Source organism: Oryx dammah, unplaced genomic scaffold (assembly GCF_014754425.2).
Source record: "Oryx dammah isolate SB20612 unplaced genomic scaffold, SCBI_Odam_1.1 HiC_scaffold_16, whole genome shotgun sequence".
NCBI lineage: Eukaryota > Metazoa > Chordata > Mammalia > Artiodactyla > Bovidae > Oryx > Oryx dammah.
The window spans coordinates 49,257,760-49,275,821 of NW_024070200.1; the positions used below are offsets into that span (position 1 = coordinate 49,257,760).

Below are 18,062 nucleotides of genomic sequence, written 5' to 3' on the forward strand. Positions count from 1 at the left end.
TTTTTTTCCGTGTATACCTGTTCTTTCTTATTGAGGGTCAGGCCCAGTCTCTCCCGAGGTTGCACACATGATGGGATTGTCCTCAAATATGGTGATGGCATACAGTGATTTCCCTCCATGGAGATATCCATCACAGAAGGTCAGGTGTTGTTAGAAGGATTAAATGGGACAAAACACGACTCAGTGATTCTCAAATATTCCCCCAAAACGCAGGAGGGATGGATGCATCCTAGGTGGTAGGTCCAGGCTACAGTATGAGCTGGAAGCACTTGCTGTATTCATTTAAGAAACATTTGCCATGGGCCAACAGGGCAGGTATTGACAGAAAAGTTAAGAGAGGTGTCACACACAGCACACACACAGGTTAACCACTGTTCTGGAGTTTTTGTTCCTCCCAGCAGTCCATGAACTATGCACTCAGTGTCCCCACAGACACAGACACACAGTGGGTAACTAGACCAAGATCACACAAGTAGGAAGTGGCAGAGCTGGGCTTTGAACCCAGTCATGTGGGTGCAGGATCTTACACTCTGAGTGTCATTAATCTGCACCTTGGATTCCAGAAAGATGAAACAGCCAATATGCTTTTATCACCAACAGTCCAGCACTTCCTTGGTGGCTCACATGGTAAAGAATCCACATACAATGTGGGAGACCTGGGTTCCATCCCTGGTTCGGAAAGATCCCCTGAAGGAGGGCATGACAGCCTACTTCAGGATTCTGGCCTGGAAAACCCCCTTGGACAGAAGAGCCTGGCAGGATACAGTCCAAGGGGTCACCCAGAGTCGGACATGACTGAGCGACAAAATGCACCACCAGTCTGACCAGGTGACTTATTATCTCTATTTCATTTGATTTTCAGGGATATTATTATTGTCATCCCCATTAACAGATGATGAAAGTGAGGCTCAGAGAGCACGTTATGTTTTTCGTCAAGGTCACACAGTTACTCTCTGAGAGCCTAGGTTGAATACAGATCTGTCTCCCCCAAAGCTCAGCAAGAAAAAGACCCTCAGGAAGTGCCGAGCCCCTTCCCTCTTCTCTCCGATCCGGGTACAACCTCCTGGCTCCTCTCTGTCCCGCTCCGGCTGCAGTACCTCATCCAGAGGTCCTACAGCAGCACCCCCATCTCAGCCAGACTACTTCCTGTTGGCAAGCCAGCCAGAAAAGTCCGGAGAGAGCACAGAGACACTTCACAGGGGTGATTAAAGCCCCTTGTTTCTGCTCAGCTCACCTGCCTCCCAACATGCACCTTCAGACAGGAGCCAACCACACAGACAAGGGCCGCACGATTGGCCGTCTGCACTGGCACCCAGGGGAGATAACCAGGTGCCCGAGAACACAGGAGGGAGTGGCCCCAATTCTCCCCACTCAGAAGAGAACTGAGGAAGGCTGATTCTGTGATTTTTCCCAGAAGCTGGTCCAGGACCACAGAAAGGGAACATCTATGCCCCGGGCTGTGTTCTGGATGTGGCTCAGGCCACAGTCTGAGGAGTGTCAGCTAGAGTCACCGTGTGCAGAGGAGGCTCTGGCCAGCTACGGAAGGAGCCTCTGGCCGCTGACCCAGGAGACAGGGAGCCCAGGACAGGCAGAGAGCAAGGGAAGGGCCTGAGGCTCGGGTACTGGGAGGTTTTCTCCATCAACTGTGTGTGTTGAAGGGCTGGCGGAGGCCCTGGTCACCAAGTAGGTGTGTTTCAGGTCCCCAGCTCCCCCTCTCCAAACCTCTGGACCCAAGGCGCCTCCCTTCTCTGCCTGAAGTTAGGCCTGTGTGGACATCCCTCAGCTCCTCCCCCAGCCTGTCTGCTTTGGAGTCAGAGCAGATGTGACTGTGAATCCAGTCGCGGACCCCAGATCTGCCTCCCTTCACTCTGGGCTTCTGTTTCATCCTCCCCTGCTTATGGTCAGCCCTCTATATGCCCAGCAGAAAGGAATTTGCTTTTCCTAAAGGAAACAGAAGCTCCCTAAACAGGGCAAGAGCATTCGGGCTGCTGAGTTGGACTCTGAAGAAGAGGAAAGTCAATAATGTGCAGAAACAAGGGAGTCTGGGAGACCTCTGATGTGTGGGCGACGGGAAGCAGTTTGTGTTTTTGACAAGAATCACTGGAGAGTTGGACCCCTGGAAAGTGACTAAGGAAACTCATGTGATGAAAGAAAAACATGTTTCCCACCAAGCAGAGGTCATGGGGAAGGAGGGTCTGTGTAATCAGGGAGGATGTGACCAATCAACAGGGCCCAGCAGCCAAGAGGAAACAAGCAGAGAGGGTGGCCAGAGGGGAGGGAGCCGGCTTCCATCTCCACGTCTGAGTCTCCAGGACTGGTGAGTCCAGGCGCCCTGGGAAGAGGGGGGCTGGGAGGGACCAGGGGTCTCTAGCACCCCTCCCCCATCTAGCAGATGAGGAAACTGACTCAGCAGCAGTGAGTGCTGAGTGTCCCCCCTCCTTGGGGGGACAGGGCAGTTTTGTGCAGAACGAGGGTGGACGGGACAGAATCCCAGCCTGGAGGATGCTGCTGCCACACTTGTCACAAGCGGCGTGGGGCTGTGAACAAACAGCCGGCCTGGGGACAGGGCACCTGGTCCTGACTCTGTCTCTTCCACACACAGGGTGACTCTGGACAAGTGCTGCCCCTCCCTGGGGTCCAGCTGTTCCTCCTCTATGACGAGAAAACTAAGTGTATCTCAGTCATATCTGACTCTTTGTGACTGCATGGACTGCAGCCAACCAGGCTCCTCTGTCCATCAGATTTCCTAGACAAGAATACTGGAGTGGGCTGACAACCCGTCTCCAGGGGATCTGCGAACCCAGAGATCAAACCCAGGTCGACCTGCATTGCACAAGGATTCTTTACCATCTGGGCCACCAGGGAATACCCTAAGACTAGAGGGTTGGACTAAATACAGGATCATTACACTTTCTTTTCAGGGCCACAGCGAGGGGACTGGAGCAGCCTTGGAATTGTGACAAATGTCCCTTAACCTCTCAACAGGAGGAATTGACCAGCTGCCCCCATGAACCACGAGGCTTGGACAACAAGCCCTTCAGATGAGCCCACCCTGGACAATTCTTTTACTGAAGCACAGAGACATTTCCATCCTCCTGGGAAGTGAGGTCCCAGGGTTGTGTTCAATTTGATTTAGAAAAACATAAGAATATGAGGTTCCTGCACTGAGACTTGCAGAGGTCAATGCATACTTGCTTTTGTGGATAAAAAATTAGCCAATAGTCAGACAACCTAAAAAAGAATTGGAAACTTTATTGGAATCAACCTGAGAAGTTTAACTGGGAGACAGTGTCTCAAGAAGCTCCAAGAGCTGTTTTGAGGAGAGCAGGGTTGGAGGTCAGTGTTTATGTGATTTGGGGAAGGACATGAATCCAGCCCATGCCTTGGTAGAAGGTTGCTTCACTCAGGAAGAACAGATATCATGGTTCATGCTTTTAGTGCTTCCTAAGCATGGACAGATGCAGGAAACTGGGTTCATAGCAAAGTCTCCTGAAAATACCCAACTATGTGAGGGCAGGTTCGCCAGTTTTCTCAGAGTACAAAGTACAATCCTGACCTTTTTCATGACTTCTTTTCAGGGTGGATTGTAGGTCAGTGAATTGCAGCAGCTAGTGACTTGATTCTTGTAGAACTGGGTGATGGGCAACATTCTTTATTACACAATCTATTTGTTTCCATCTTAATCTCAATCAAGGTTTGGGAGGAACTTTCCCAGGTCAGGTGAGGATTCCACTGATAGGCCACTCGATGTGCAGTTCTTCTAGTCCTGGTAACAGGAGCCCAAATCCTCTGGAACAATTGTCTTACTTGTCTGTCAGGCTTCAGAAATGGTTCCCTCCTGTTGCTTCTTCCCATATTTCGAGTCATGGATCTTATAAAACAGTATGTAAGGTCACCTGGTCATCACTGTGTTTATCAGAGGCTCAATGACACATTTGTTGATGCCAAGAAACAACACTCTTGTAAAGTGGTAGACACGAGTAACATGGCTAGTGACATTACTAAGGTCCTAGGAGGCAGTGTCATATAACATCACAAGGCTGGGGTTAGAAGAACAAAAATGGATCTTTCTATTGGGTCAGGTATTTGTGCCCTTCGGAAGGTCTGGTTGACACATACTGCAGACGCACACTGCAGACGCACACTGCACATTTCAGGGCAGGGAGGAGGTCGAAAGGGGCAGAGACGAATTTTCTTTAAATTTTTCTTGCCTTGGCTTAAAATATGAATTTTATTTCATTGCTTCTTAAGATTTGCCTGCCATGGGAACCACGTCCTGGAGCCTTCCCCATCCACCCGACCCGCCCCCAGGTGAAGAGCTCAGGCTTCATCCCACTACAGGACCGAGGGGCAGCAGCGGGGGCAGGGGGCCCTTCCCCTGTCCCACCCCCTCCCCTGCCGCCACAGCTCTGATGCCTGACTCCTCCAGTCCTGGTGACAGTAGGGTGCTGTGCTCTGGGGTTCGTGGCTGAGAAAGGAGACTAAACACAATATTGGTGGCTTCCTGTCCACCAGTTATTATGAAGGCTGCTGGTCCAAATGCACCTGTGAGCACAGACATACAGGCACACACACACACTGGGCATGCACGCAGGGACACACCTTTACATACAGTCAACCGGGCTCTGGTGCTTTAAGAGCTAAGGGGACAGAAAGTCTAGTGACCGAAAGTCTAGAGCTGGGGACACAACTGCTTTTTGTCTTGGACTGGGCCATGCCCCCAGGTCCTGGGGAAGTGGGGAAACATTGGGAAGGGCTCCCAGAGATGCATTTGGGTGAGAATAAAAATCTGTTCCATCCTTCCCAGCTCTGAGAAAAATTTGAGGAAATTAGCGTATGTCAAGTTTGTGGGCTTTTTCTTTTATCTTTGTATTGAGGTTTAAAAAGAACATTACAGTTGTAAGAGAAAGGGCAAGGCTTCATCTATGATTGATAGCAGGGTTGATGGTATCCAGAAATTCCAGACAATTTAAAAAATCCAAATATATTTGCATTTATTTAGATCATATTATGTGTGGGTCCTGGAGAAGCAGGAGGCAGCATGAGAGAACAGCTGACACATAGAAACACATGTCTGTGCAGTACAAACTCAAGCAACACAGTTTCCTTGACGGTGGCTTCAGCAATACCCACCCATCCAACACCACCCCTAAAGCTTTGAAAAGAAACTTCCCATGTAAAAATATAGTCACCCAGTAACTTTTGCCCTTGAGACAATAAAAATTAAGAAACATATAACACCCAGGCTGACATCACCTTTGGTGCTGGTAGTGGTGATGCCCTTCTCCCTGCAGAGGCAGGACCTGCTGTTTTGATCACTGAGGCAGGAGGGCCACATCGCTGCCCCTCACCAACTCTGCAGGTAGGCGTCTTCAAGACTCTGGGGTTCATTCACCAGGTCCTACTTTGATTCCCCAGAGAGTAGTTGGGATGGGGAAACATTCAGCCTTTGCTTCCTTTAAGATGGCCTCTGCTGGCAGTGGGTTTTCAGTAAGCTTGGAAAAATTCTGGAGCCAATGTCAGATGGGGCCAACCACCAGTTGGGGCCTAGAGACCAGGGTCTCTGCTTCAAGACTCCTCCCACTGGAAATTATTGACCTGCAGAGACTTTTGTTTAACTTAAAGGAGTGGTGGACTGTATACCCCATCCCCTGGGAGAAAGTGGGCCACATCCCTTGGTACTCACCCCCAACCCCAACCTCCTTCCAACACACACACACACCAACTAAGGCACCCCCAGGCGGACAGACTTGCTTTGGCAATGAGGCCCCTCCAGAGTCCCAGGGTGGGAACAGCTGCACAGAGGGCTGTATGAGGTGGAGTCAGCACCTTAGGAGGTGGTGGACATAGAAGGAAAAGGTCTCAGGTCCTGATGGATCAGAAGAAGGAAAATGGGGAGAGGTGGTCAGGACACAGGAGATGGGAAAGCCAAGGATGACCAGGAAAGGGGCAAAAAGCAGAAAGTGTAGAATAGATGAGGGCAGCAAGAGAAAGGCAAAACAGAATGCGAGCAAGCACACCAAACAGGGCAAAGACAGCAGAAGGAGTGAAGGAATGGAAAAGAGAGAGATGCATGGGGAAGGATGTGCGGAGGGAGAGGGGAGCCAGGGAGAGGGCATCAGAGGACGTCAGAGCTCTGTAAAGAACACCTCTCATTAGAAAGTGAATTCTTAGTCCCTACAATAGTCTCGCAGGCCAGGTGCTCAGTGTCGGCCACATCAAGCAGCAGCTGGATAGGACGGCCACAGCCAGCCGCTGGTCCCAGGCACACACCGAGCAGGTGCGTCTGTTGCTGCAGCTCACGTCACTGGACCGCTGGGGCTGCCCATCCAGCTTCTTGTTGAACTGGTGGAGCTGACAGAGGACCAGAGCACTAGGGCTGAGGAGCACAGAGAGCACCCTCTGCTCAGACAGGATACAGGTAGGGAACAGAGCTTTTCGTCTTTGACTTGATCAAACCCGTTCACTATGAAGTTCACAGCTCCTTCCAGGAAGAAGCATACGAGGTCCACCACCACGAATGTACGGCTCGCTGATGCTGATACTGGTGGGGGCTGCTGATGAAGGCGATGATGAGCCAGTCAGCATAGTTCTCTGGCCTCCTGAGCAGGCCTGGGAAGGCTGGCTTGAACCAGACCATGCCTCCAGGCTGGATATGATGCAGAAAGCTTCAAGGGCATAGAGCACAGCAGCCACGAAGGCAAATGCAGTGGCACTGATGACCCAGTTTCCGGTGGAGCCTGGAGGCAAGAACCTGATGTAGGTGGTGCCGAGGATGATGGACGTTGAGAGGCAGAAGATGGGGAAGTAAAAGGCTTGGGCGCAGAGAAAGCCGTCCCAGAAGAAGGGGATGCGGGACCGGAGCCCACAAAACTCCCCTATGAAGATGGTGAGGGTCACGGTGAAGCAGAAGAACCAGGCGAACATGCAGCAGGTAATTATGTTCCACTTCAGAGTGTCCTCACTGGCCCCCAGCGAGAAGGACACACAGGTGGAGAGCAGCTGCCCCAAGCGGAGGCAGAAGCCCACAATGGGCTTGGTGCCCAGGCCTGAGGACGGGCACATGGTGAGCATGGTGGTCAGGCAGGTCACCGGCATCGGATAATAACCTTGCTTGTTTCTCAATCAAAGGCTTATGAATACTTAAACAGAGTTTGGTGTTCTGGTTTCAGTTTTGCTCTGCCGGTTAAGCGCTGTTTCTGTCTCAGTTCTTTTTCTCTAGAAAATATACAACCACTGACCCCTCGAACTGATGTTCTGATCTGAACAAAGTAAAGACCACACTCACCTTCTCAATCCAACAAGGTGGCCCGGGGGTTACTGTTAAGTCTCCCAAAATAGAAGCACAGCGCCTTGGCACACAGCCTGCGGCCGTTTAGGTTTCCCTCCTCGTATAAATCCCAGCTGAGCCTTGCCGTGCTGGGAGTCGATTCTTCTGGGCAGTAAAACACCTTCTTGCCGGCTTCCTTAAGATAAAGCTGCTTTTCTTAAACCCAAGACTTAGCTCTGTATTGGCTTCTTCAGCGACAAGCAGCTGGGCCTGACTTGGGGACAATGTTGAGCGTCAAGGCAGGAGTCAGGTCCCCACGTCTCCAGCCCCTCCCTTTCTTCCTGGAGCAAGGAGCAGTGTGCCACTGGGAAGAGTGCCAGCTAGTCCCAGCGAGGAGTGGAGTGCCAGCTAGTCCCAGCGAGGATCTATAGGTCTTTTCCAGCAGCTGCCGAACTGCTAGTCTCAGGAACTTGCCCTGTCCCTTCCCAGGCCTTGCTCACAGTGTGCTTTCACTTTCTGTTAAGAGAAGGAAACAGGCCTCTGAAGGAGCACCGAGCTCTTGACTGAGTGAGTAGAGGGGTGTGGGTCCCAGGAGCCCCCCTTCCCACCTGTTTGGGTGTGTTCTTTGCTCTTTGAAACTCTGGGGCCAGTTGGACACTGCAGAAGTGGGAAATGGCGTGTTTGTGACTCTGTACCACTCTCTTCCCAAGGAAGAATTGCTTGTTTGTTTTAAACCTGTTCTGGATGAGCCAGGGAAGTGGGGGGAGGGGACCTACATCCATCACTTCTACAAGTCCACTGGCATGCGTCTTGGCAGATGGCAAACTGGAGGTATGACTCAGTAATCAAGAAAAAAAATGATTTTCTGCTTTCAATACAACCTGGCCCATGTATGTTTTCAGTTGTGAAGACTGTAGGTCCCTGCATGGAGCTCTACATTATTCCAGTATTTTGCAGTTAGAGCTCTTTTTTCAAGATCTGGAAGTGGGAGGGAACTCCATGCGCAGGTCTTCCTGTTACTCCATAATTAGGATTCTTCCAACAAGGGAACTAAATTACAGGCAAAAAGGAAACTAAACTCTGAAAAGCCTGCCGCGTTCACAGAGGAGTTTGTAGGCAAGGGAGGGAGAAGAGGGGTCAGCTTCTTAGGGAACTGAATCCAGCCCCGACCTCTGTGGTTCCTATGATGCCCCAGGCAGCGGCTGCCTTGGTCTGTGCCCCCCCTCCCCTGCAACTCTAGTCTCCAAGGAAGAGGGGTTCTAGAGTGTTGGGGGGGCACAGCCTTAGTGTCACCACTGCTTGAGGAAGAAAGGGGTTCTGAAGTAGTCTCTCCCTTTAAGACCTGACAGGTCACTCAATTTGGCCAGAGTGCGTCCCTAATGGTGTGGGGCAGGGAGGCGGGGGTGAGCAGTGGGTGTGGATTTCCACTAAGACAATTCCCTGCAGGAAGTTTCAGTGCAGGAGAAAAGTCTGTGACTGTTATTGGACATATGATCTTCTTCTCAACGTAGACCTGCTAAACTGGAAAAAACCATCCTCCAAGTTGATCCACAAAAAATGGTGGAAACATTCACTGGTATTTTTTTTAACCCACTGCCCAACATGGGCTGATGCAGATGTGGGTGATGATTGTGTTCACAGCAGAGGAGCAGCAGCTCGTCCCAGACAAAGCCCGACACTTGTCTCTCAGTGTTTGGCTTCTTGAGGACTGAGTAGACAAGCCTGAGCTCAGTAACACAGCCACGGGCCAAGGCGCCTCCAGAGACTAAAAGAGACAAGGAGGGGCCCTCCCCTGGGGCATCAGAGGCAGAGCAGCCCTGCTGACACCTTGTTTCACAAAGCTGACCTCCAGAACTGTGACAGAATACGTTTCTGTGGTATTAAGCCATCAGGCTTGTGATAATTTGCTGCGGTAGCCCTAGCAGAACAAAATGAATTTCCAGAAATGAAAAATATATTATTTATTATATTTTTTTAAAGTTTCCAGAAAAGCTTGCTAACTTCCTGCTCTAGAGTATGGTGGTCACATGGATCCCAGGACCCCTTGTCTCAGTGTCTGAGACTCACAGGGGAGGGTCCACTGATCTAGAGAAGGAGGGTCAGTCCAAATGCCCACAGGAGCCAGAAGGAAGCCAGGAGGGAAGGAAATAAGTAAAGGGGATGGAGAGAACTAGGGCCCCTGGAGAGGACCAGCTGCACCTGCCAGGGGTGGTGGAAAAGCAAGATGCCGTGTGCATGACATGGTCTTATGTTTACAAAACAGAAAAAAAAGAAGATACAGATACTCCCTACAGGCATGTGTGCATGTATGCAAACACATGTCTAAATACAGTTTCAAAGCTTATGACATGTGTTGAAGGCTGTACGAGAGGTTGAGAACACAGATGCTCCCTAGATGAAGGGGTGGTTGCTCCTGTGAGCAGGTGGGAAGCCTGGCCATACCAGAGGGGGAAATGGGCACACATGAGATGATCATAGACCTGTTTATGTAGATTATACAGGAGAATAAGAGGAATATAGAAAACTACACAAAGATGTAAATGGAAAACTGTAAAAAGGCCAGAGTACATCATGAGAAACGCTGGGCTGGATGAAGCACAAGCTGGAATCAAGATTGCCGGGAGAAATATCAATAACCTCAGATATGCAGATGACATCACCTTTATGACAGAAAGTGAAGAACTAAAAAGCCTCTTGATGAAAGTGAAAGAGGAGAGTGAAAAATTTGACTTAAAGCTCAACATTCAAAAACGAAGATCATGGCATATGGTCCCATCACTTCATGGCAAATAGATGGGGAAACAGTGGAAACAGTGTCAGACTTTATTTTGGGGGCTCCAAAATCACTGCAGATGGTAATTGCAGCCATGAAATTAAAAGATGTGCACTCCTTGGAAGAAAAGTTATGACCAACCTAGATAGCATATTCAAAAGCAGAGACATTACTTTGCCAAAAAAGGTCCATCTAGTCAAGGCTATGGTTTTTCCAGTAGTCATGTAAGGATGTGAGAGTTGGACTGTGAACATAGCTGAGCGCCAAAGAATTGATGCTTTTGAACTGTGGTGTTGGAGAAGACACTTGAGAGTCCCTTGGACTGCAAGGAAATTCAACCAGTCTGTTCTAAAGGAGATCAGTCCTGGGTGTTCTTTGGAAGGAATGATGCTAAAGCTGAAACTCCAACACTTTGGCCACCTCATGCGAAGAGTTGACTCATTGGAAAAGACTCTGATGCTGGGAGGGATTAGGGGCAGGAGGAGAAGGGGATGACAGAGGATGAGATGGCTGGATGGTATCACCAACTAGATGGACGTGAGTTTGAGTGAATTCCAGGAGTTGGTGATGGACAGGGAGGCCTGGCGTGCTGCAATTCATGGGGTCGCAAGGAGTCGGACACGACTGAGCGACTGAACTGAACTGAACTGAAAGAGGCTGTAGCTGCTGCTCACCTCCAGCTACTCCCCCTACCCCAAGGGAACACAGCCTAGTGACACCAGATCTCCTGAGGTTTCTAAAGGAGCAGGAAATCTGGATTTTCTTGTGAAATTAAACCACTGCAGCTTCCAAACCCTTCGGGAAGAAACAACACTGATTCTACACCATGTCTTCCAGAAAACACCATGAAGAAAAACAAAACAAATCCTCGGGGCAACCTCCAGTACAAACTGGTTTGTACCTCTAATCTGGAGCAAACCAAGCTTGCATTAGGGGGCCAGGGCCTTCTGGGTCCTCTCTGAGGGGGAGACGGAGAACCGTGAGACCAAGAATTGTCTCATGTACATTCTGCTACCAAATGTAATTTTAAGAAATCGTTTTCAATTTTGAGAGACTTGAAGATTTGAGATTGTACGTAAGGATGATTCTACTTTACAACCCCAAAAGATAATGGTATGCAGCACAAGAGGCCCCAGATGTTCATGGCATGGGGCCAGACCAAACATGGCTGTGAGATTTGGGGATGACAGTCTCCTGATAAGGCCGAGGGTGATGGGTGGGGAGAACCATTCTGGAGCGGCTGTGTTGTTACCCAAGTGTCTGAGCCATTGGTTCCAACTCCACAGATCCTGAGCCTCAGCCGTCACAGGGCCCTGAGCCTGTTCCAGGCGGCTGACTCGATTCACCACCAGCCAGACCATCACAACACCACGTGCACTGGGGTGACATCTGAGACAGGGGCTTCTTGGAGGTCACGTGCTGCTGTCTCAGCGCCCGCCAGCCACAGCCCTTCTCCACCTGCGTGGCCTTCTCTCTGGTGGCCAACATGGGCATTTCGAGAGGGGCCCCAGGTAACTGGCCCACGTCCTTCTGGTGCGTCTGCTTCGTTGTGACCCTCGTCATCTCCATAGTCAACTATGTGCGCTCTGGTCCCGCTTTCCTTTCTTCTGGTGCAGCTTCTCCGTCACCTACACCTGTTGCACCACCCTCCTCTGTCTCTCGGCCCCCATCACCTACTCTGTCGCCTTTGTCCAGGTCCTGCCTGATGGTCCTTACCGGGACCGGGCCGTCACTGCCTCTAGGTTCTCCTGTGTCACATCTGTGCTGTGTGCCATGTAAGCAGTCTGCACGTGGATCACCTATGGGTTCAAAGAGACCTCCGGCTATGTGCTCACCGTGCCAGGCCTGCTGAAGGTGCTGGAGACCTTCATGGCTGGTTTCATCTTCGCCTTCATCAGCAGCACCTCCCTGTACCTGCACCAGCTGGCCCTGGAGTGGTGTGTAGCCATGTACTCCATCTGCTTCATCCCATCAGCCCGGCCATCCTGCTGAACCTGGGCAAATGGGAATACAGGCTGCCTGGGCCCTTCCCCCTCTTCCAGCTTGTGCTCAGCCTGCTCTCCGTCCTGCTCTATGTCAGCGCTCGGGTCCTCTGGCCACTCTACCAGTTCAATGAGGAGTTTGGCAGACAGCCCCAGAGGTCCAGTGATATGGGCTGCATCAATGGGCTCAACTACGACGTGTGCTTCTGGGACCAGCGACTGGCTATGGCCATCCCAACAGCCGTCAACCTGCTGGTTTACACGGCTGACCTGGTGTACTGGACCCGCCAGGTTTCTGCAGGGACTGAGCTCCAGCCCAGTGTTGCTGACCCCCCTGCTCACAGGAGGTATCCTCACCGAGCTCTGACATCCTCTGATGGCCTCTTCCTGGCTCTCCTCTCTCCCTCCTCGCATACTTCTCCACTCATCTCACTCTAGTTTCTATTTCCTTCCCTCCTTCTGCTCTGTCTCCTTCTTATCTTGTGTGGTTGCCCACATTCTGTTTTGCTTCTTTCTCTTGCTTCTCTCATTTTTTTCTACATTTTTCTACCTTTTGCCCCTTTCCTGGTCATCTTTGCTTTTCTCAGTTCTTGTGTCCTGACCACCTCTCCCCATTTACCTTCTCCTGATCAGAACAGCCTAGCATAAATCAAGCTCCCACTCAAGATCAAATTCAAAAGTAAGATAGAAAAGACTGAAAATAACCCAGGTGTTCATCTTTAGAATGTGGATTAATAAACAATGATGTAGTGCGAGAGGGACTACTCTGCAACAGCGACAGGGAAATATCTCCAGGAGACATGAAATAAAGATAGCTAAGACATAAGTCAACATGGAGCATACTATATTTTATATAATAAAAATGAGGGGAAATAATATTAAATACAGCTGTATGTGCTTGACTTGCATCAAGAAGCACAGGAAGGACTCCCCTGAGTGCATTGGAATAGTTACCTGGTCCAGGTTGGGGAGGGGAACTGAGGAGAGAGTGAATGGCGCCACAGGTAGGGGTGAGGTTTCTCAGAGTATGGCTTTTTCAGAATATTTTTATTTGAAACCATGTAAAGATTCCCTTCTTAAAAAAATAAAATTTATTTTTGAAAAATATACCAACTGGAGAAGAAGGGTCAGGGGAGGGATAGTTGGCAAATGGTCTCCATGCTCCCTGCAGCCTTGACGGATAGGCTGCAGGAGGAGCTGAGAGATGCCCGCACAGGCCCGTCTCCAAAGCAGACAGAAGGGAGGCACCTTGGTCCGTGGGTCTGGGGAGGGGGAGCTGTGGGCCCCAATCCCCGTTGCTGAGTGGCTAGGGCCTCCCCAAGCCCTTCAGCACACACAGGTGATGGAAAAGACCTCCTGTTGCCCAAGCCTCAGGCCCTTCCCTTGCTCCCAGCCTGGCTTGGGCTCCCGTCTCCTGGGGCAGTGGCCAAAGGCTCCCTTCTCGAAGGCCACCCAGAGCCTCCCCCAGGCGGAGTGACTCCAGATGACGTCCTCCAGACTGTGTCCTTAGCCGCATCCAGAACACATCCCGGGGCACAGATGTTTCCATCCATTGGCCAGCTTCTTGGAAAAAATCACAGAGTAAACCTTCCATAGTCCACCCGAGTGGAGAGAGAAGGGACTCTGCTCTCAGGCGGCCTCAGGCACCTACCTGCGAGCCAGGCATCGACTGCCAACCCATGTGACCCTTGTCTGTGTGGCTGTCTCCATTGGAAATGTCTCTGTAGGAAGACTGACTCTGTAGGGCCGAGGAGATTCAGGCCAGGCTCCAATCACTCCCTCGCCAGGGGCTGGACCCTCTCTGTCGTGTTCTGGCTGGCTTGCCAATAGGAAGTGGTCTGGCTGGGATGGGAACTCGGCCATAGGACCTCTGGGTGGGGCACTAGAGCCGGACAAGGACACACGGAGCCAGGAGATGAATCCTGGACCCAAGAGAAGAGGGAAGGGGCTCAGCACTTACTGCGGCTCTGTTCCCTGCTGGGGCTTCCCTGGTGGCTCAGATGGTGAAGAATCTGCCTGCAATGCAGGAGACTCATGTTTCATCCCTGGGTTGGGAAGATCTTATGGAGAAGGAAATGGCTTCCCACTCTAGTATTCTTGCCTGGACAATTCCATGGACAGAAGGAGCCTGGGGAGGGCTACAGTCTGTGGGGTCGCAAAGAGTTAAACATGACTGATCGATTAACACGTTTTTTCTTTTCCACTTATGACTTGCTGAGCTTTGCAGGGAGACAGACCTATATTCCAATCTGGGCTCTGACAGGAAACAACTGTGTGAACTTGAGCAAAAAACATAACACACTGTCTGAGCCTCAGTCTCATCATCTGTACAATGGGGATGACACTAATAATAGCCCTGAAGATGAATGAAATGGAGGTGATGTCACCGAGTCAGTCTGTTGGTGCTGAAAAAAATGTTGGCCACTCTCTCCCTTTGGGTCTAAGGCACAAATCAAATCCAAACAGATTTTAAGGTCCTAAACCCACATGACTGGGTTCAAATCTCAGCTCTGACACCTAAAGCTCTATAATCATGATCGGTTGACCTCTCCATGCCTGTGAAAATGGGGACACTGAGTGCATAGTTCAGGGGCTGCTGGGAGGAACAAATGAATCCACAGGAGAGCTCGACCTGCAGTGAGCACGACACATATGACCTCTTGTAACTGTTGTGTCCACAGCAGCCCCGCTGCAGCCCAAGTCCTCAGGGCCCTTTTCTCAGCTGACAGAACCTGTGAGCTGTCATCCGAGGTCTCTTCTGGAGCCAGGCGGGGCTGGTGAGGGTTTGTCCACTTGCCCTCCTCTGGGTCTGCTTCTGACCAGGGAAGCAGAAGATGTGGGGGTGGGGGAGCTTAGTTTAAGCACATCCCCTCACCCCCAACTCCAACCAGTATCTGTTTCCATAATACCCTCCAGAGCTGTGCCTGGAATGAGGGTGAGCTTCCTCAGAGAACAAAGTTCCCCCAAACCACCCGTCTGGGCCACCAGGCTGCTCATGGGGTGGGGGTTCCCTCAGGCCTCCTCCCCTTCCACATTGACCCTGACAAGCCTTAGGGCCAATGACACCCTCTCAGCACTGCAGCCCAAGGAAGGCACTCCCGTGGTCCCAGCTGCAGCCCCGCCCCCCCTCCCCCCGGGCTCCTGGCTGCCCACTGCTGCCCACAGCACGCAATCCCTCAGGCCACCTGGTGACCGCAGTGGTCCAAGTCCCTGCTGAGCCGGGGCAGCTGCCCATCAGCCCCGACCACTGCCCCCAGGCACACTCCTGTTGCTAGTGGGGGACCACTGCTTATGCAAAACCCCTAAAGAGAGCCTGCTGTGCTTTCTGCTACATCAGGCAGGACATGCTTCCTGAACAGTCTGTTCCTGGACCTTGTCAGAGGCTGGCAGGACCCCAGAACCCTCCATCATCTCTCTGACCCTCTGACCCTCCTCCACAGGGTCTTGGCTCCCCAGTTTTTTACTCCCCATCACACGAACTCAGATCCAGGTTTGTTCATGTGTCAACCACAATGTGCTTAACTATAGGCACATAAAGACTCCATTTTCTGTATCTTCAAGCAAATAGGATGGCTCAGCCACCAGCCCATTAGTAGGAAGTTGTTACTTTTGTATTGAAACAAGTCTGATATGTTAAGAGTATATTATTATGGGGTATTATAAAAAGGAATGCAATATCCCACATTTGCTTTCATGGAAAACATGAGGCTTCAAAGATAAACTCTAGAATAGAGATCCACAAAGTAGAGGCATCTTGTCCTTTGTTCACTGAAGTTTTCCCAGTGCTGAGAAGGCCTGGTACCTTGCGGGAGTTTATTGAATAAGTGTTAACACGAGCTTACGACCTGAGGCTCCTTCCTGCCTGGACCTCCTGACCAGGATACATCCCATCCCTTCTGCCTTTAGGGGAAATGTTTAAGAATCTGTGATTCCTTTGTCTTCTCTTTTAATTCCCCCAACTTTCCCATGGCCTTATATGATGAGCATCTCCAGGGGGAAGAACAATTGAGAACCTGAACTTCCCCCACCTCACATTTGAGGATGTTGGCATTGTGTGAATCTTGATGAGAAACTGGGCCTCACCCTCAATAAGAAACTCAAAGTTCAGGTAAATATTTGACCTGCCCCCATGTGAAGTCTGGACACATATCTAAGGAGCAGGTGATACGCAGACACCAGGTCAGGTCAGAATTCCTTCTGCTGGGGCCTGCAGTAGCATCCAGAGTCTGCTGCCAGTGGCCATGGTGCCTGGACCAGCTGCCCTTGCCTGTGCCCCAGCTGCCCAGCACCCCCCTTCCTGGTCTAAGGCTGCTCTCAGGCCCGTCTCTCCCTAATAATTCCCTAGCAGCCTTCTAGTACAGTCGTTCTCTGCCTAAGTTGCTAGAGGTGTTCTCTGCTGGATGTAATCAAGAATCTTCACCTTTAAAAACTAGTGGTATCTGTAAAGCAATTTTCCTTTAATAAAAAATAAATAAATTTTAAAAACTGGTGCTATTATCTCCATTTTCTGGATGAGGAAACTGAGGCTCAGAGTGACATTGACTGAACACAGGACTACTATGTTCCAGGCTGAGTTCTGGTCTCTGTTCGGAGTTCCGGTATGTGTAGACATGTTAGCAGGGAAGGCCCTCAGAGGACCAAGAGGAACTGGACGTAATTCTCAGTGACTGGAGGGAGGGAGGCGATGAACCTGGAGAGGTAGAAAGGGGTGCGAACCTACAGGGTTTTGGAGGTGACATTGTGCGGTTTGAGGTAGCAAAGAAAAACCGTCAAAGGTAACTTAGTTTGAGTTCAGCCCAAGCCGACTTTGAGGCAAAGAATGGAAATAGAGGAAGCAGTGACAAGCTTATGAGAGCAGCCCACGTGAGAGCGCTGGATGGATCTGGATCCAGATCAAGTGGAGGCTTTAGAGAGGGGGAAGAGTGTGTGTGTGTGTGTGTGTGTGTGTGTGTGTGTGTGTAGTGTGGATTCACAGTATTTTGTGAAGAGCATCTGTGCAGGTGGTTCCATCAACTGAGATGGGAAAGACGAGGAAGGGTCTGTGTGTGCTGGAGCTAGGGGGCTTCAGGAGATGAGACCAGACATGGTGAGTGTGAGGTGTCCTGAGACATCTGGAGGGAGTGATCAGGAGGCAGTTGCATATGACTCCAGGTCTCTGTAGAGATCAGCCCTGGAGGCCAGAATTGGCAAGTTATCATCATACAACCAATTCACTTCATTCAGTATGTTCTTAAATGTTACATCCATAGAGTGACCTGACTTCCACCCACCTAAAATAGCAGGTTGCCCACCCCTACATTCCAATAACTCTCTTTTTTACCTGTTTTCCCTTTATCATAGTATTTATCACCCACTGACCTGATATTATATATGGTTCTCAGATTTTCCATCTCGTGTCCTAGAGGATAAGCTCCATGAGGGGAGAACTACTGGTTATCTTCTCCGCTCTCTGTCCAGTGCCTTGAAAACTGCCGGGCACACACTTGGTGCACAAGCATATTTGTCAACTGAGTGGAATCTTAAGCCATTGGACTAGATGAAGATGAGAAGGTGCCCAGGAAGAGGTGCTGTAGACCCGAGTCCTGAGGATCTGAAACCCTCAGATGATGGCAGAGAAAGGAGGAGGGTGAGAAAGAGAGAGGAGAGGCTGAGCAGCAGGAATACCAAGAGCAGGAGTCAAAATCCTGACTGGAGTCAGTTCAAGAGAATGAGAGGAGTTGGGGAGGGTTTGCATTGAGGGCTCAGCAGAGAAGGGCTCCTGACACAGGTGAATTGTGCTGAGAGAATTGATGATGAGAAGGTACATGCATATTGAGTTGCCCTCATGGTGCTCACTGGTGACCTGGTGAGAACGGTTTCCATGGAGACATGGCAACAGAAGGCAGAGAGGGGCTTAGGGCCGGTGAGAGGTGGGGAGATGGAGAAGGGGGTGTAGATTGTGTTTAGGAAGCTTGTGGAGAAAGCGTGCAAAGGAGAGTAGCTCAGCAGGTGTAAAGTTGGGGATTTTGTTCTAAACTGTGAGATGCTACTGTACGGC

At 50.6% G+C, this 18,062-nt stretch overlaps 1 protein-coding gene and 2 pseudogenes across 1 annotated transcript; 2 read left to right on the forward strand and 1 right to left on the reverse strand.

Annotated features, from left to right (window-relative positions):
- The window catches only part of LOC120875364, a 67,838-nt pseudogene extending 66,629 nt beyond the window's left edge, over positions 1 to 1,209 (forward strand).
- Positions 1,210 to 6,177: 4,968 nt separating this feature from the next.
- Positions 6,178 to 7,098, reverse strand: LOC120875365 (myeloid-associated differentiation marker-like). The gene is made up of 2 exons (XM_040257128.1): positions 6,460 to 7,098; positions 6,178 to 6,354 (listed from the first exon to the last, which is right to left on the reverse strand). Exons 1-2 carry the CDS (start codon positions 7,096 to 7,098, stop codon positions 6,178 to 6,180), a joined length of 816 nt encoding a protein of 271 aa, XP_040113062.1.
- Positions 7,099 to 11,207: 4,109 nt separating this feature from the next.
- Positions 11,208 to 16,331, forward strand: LOC120875366 (annotated as a pseudogene).
- Positions 16,332 to 18,062: the final 1,731 nt, after the last annotated feature.

Coding starts and splice junctions, on each gene's coding strand:
- LOC120875365 (XM_040257128.1), bottom strand. CDS start 7,098: ATGCCGGTGACCTGCCTGACCACCATGCTCACCATGTGCCCGTCCTCA. Junction 6,355..6,459: donor GTGAACTTCATAGTGAACGG/GTTTGATCAAGT, acceptor GTCCTCTGTCAG/CTCCACCAGTTCAACAAGAA.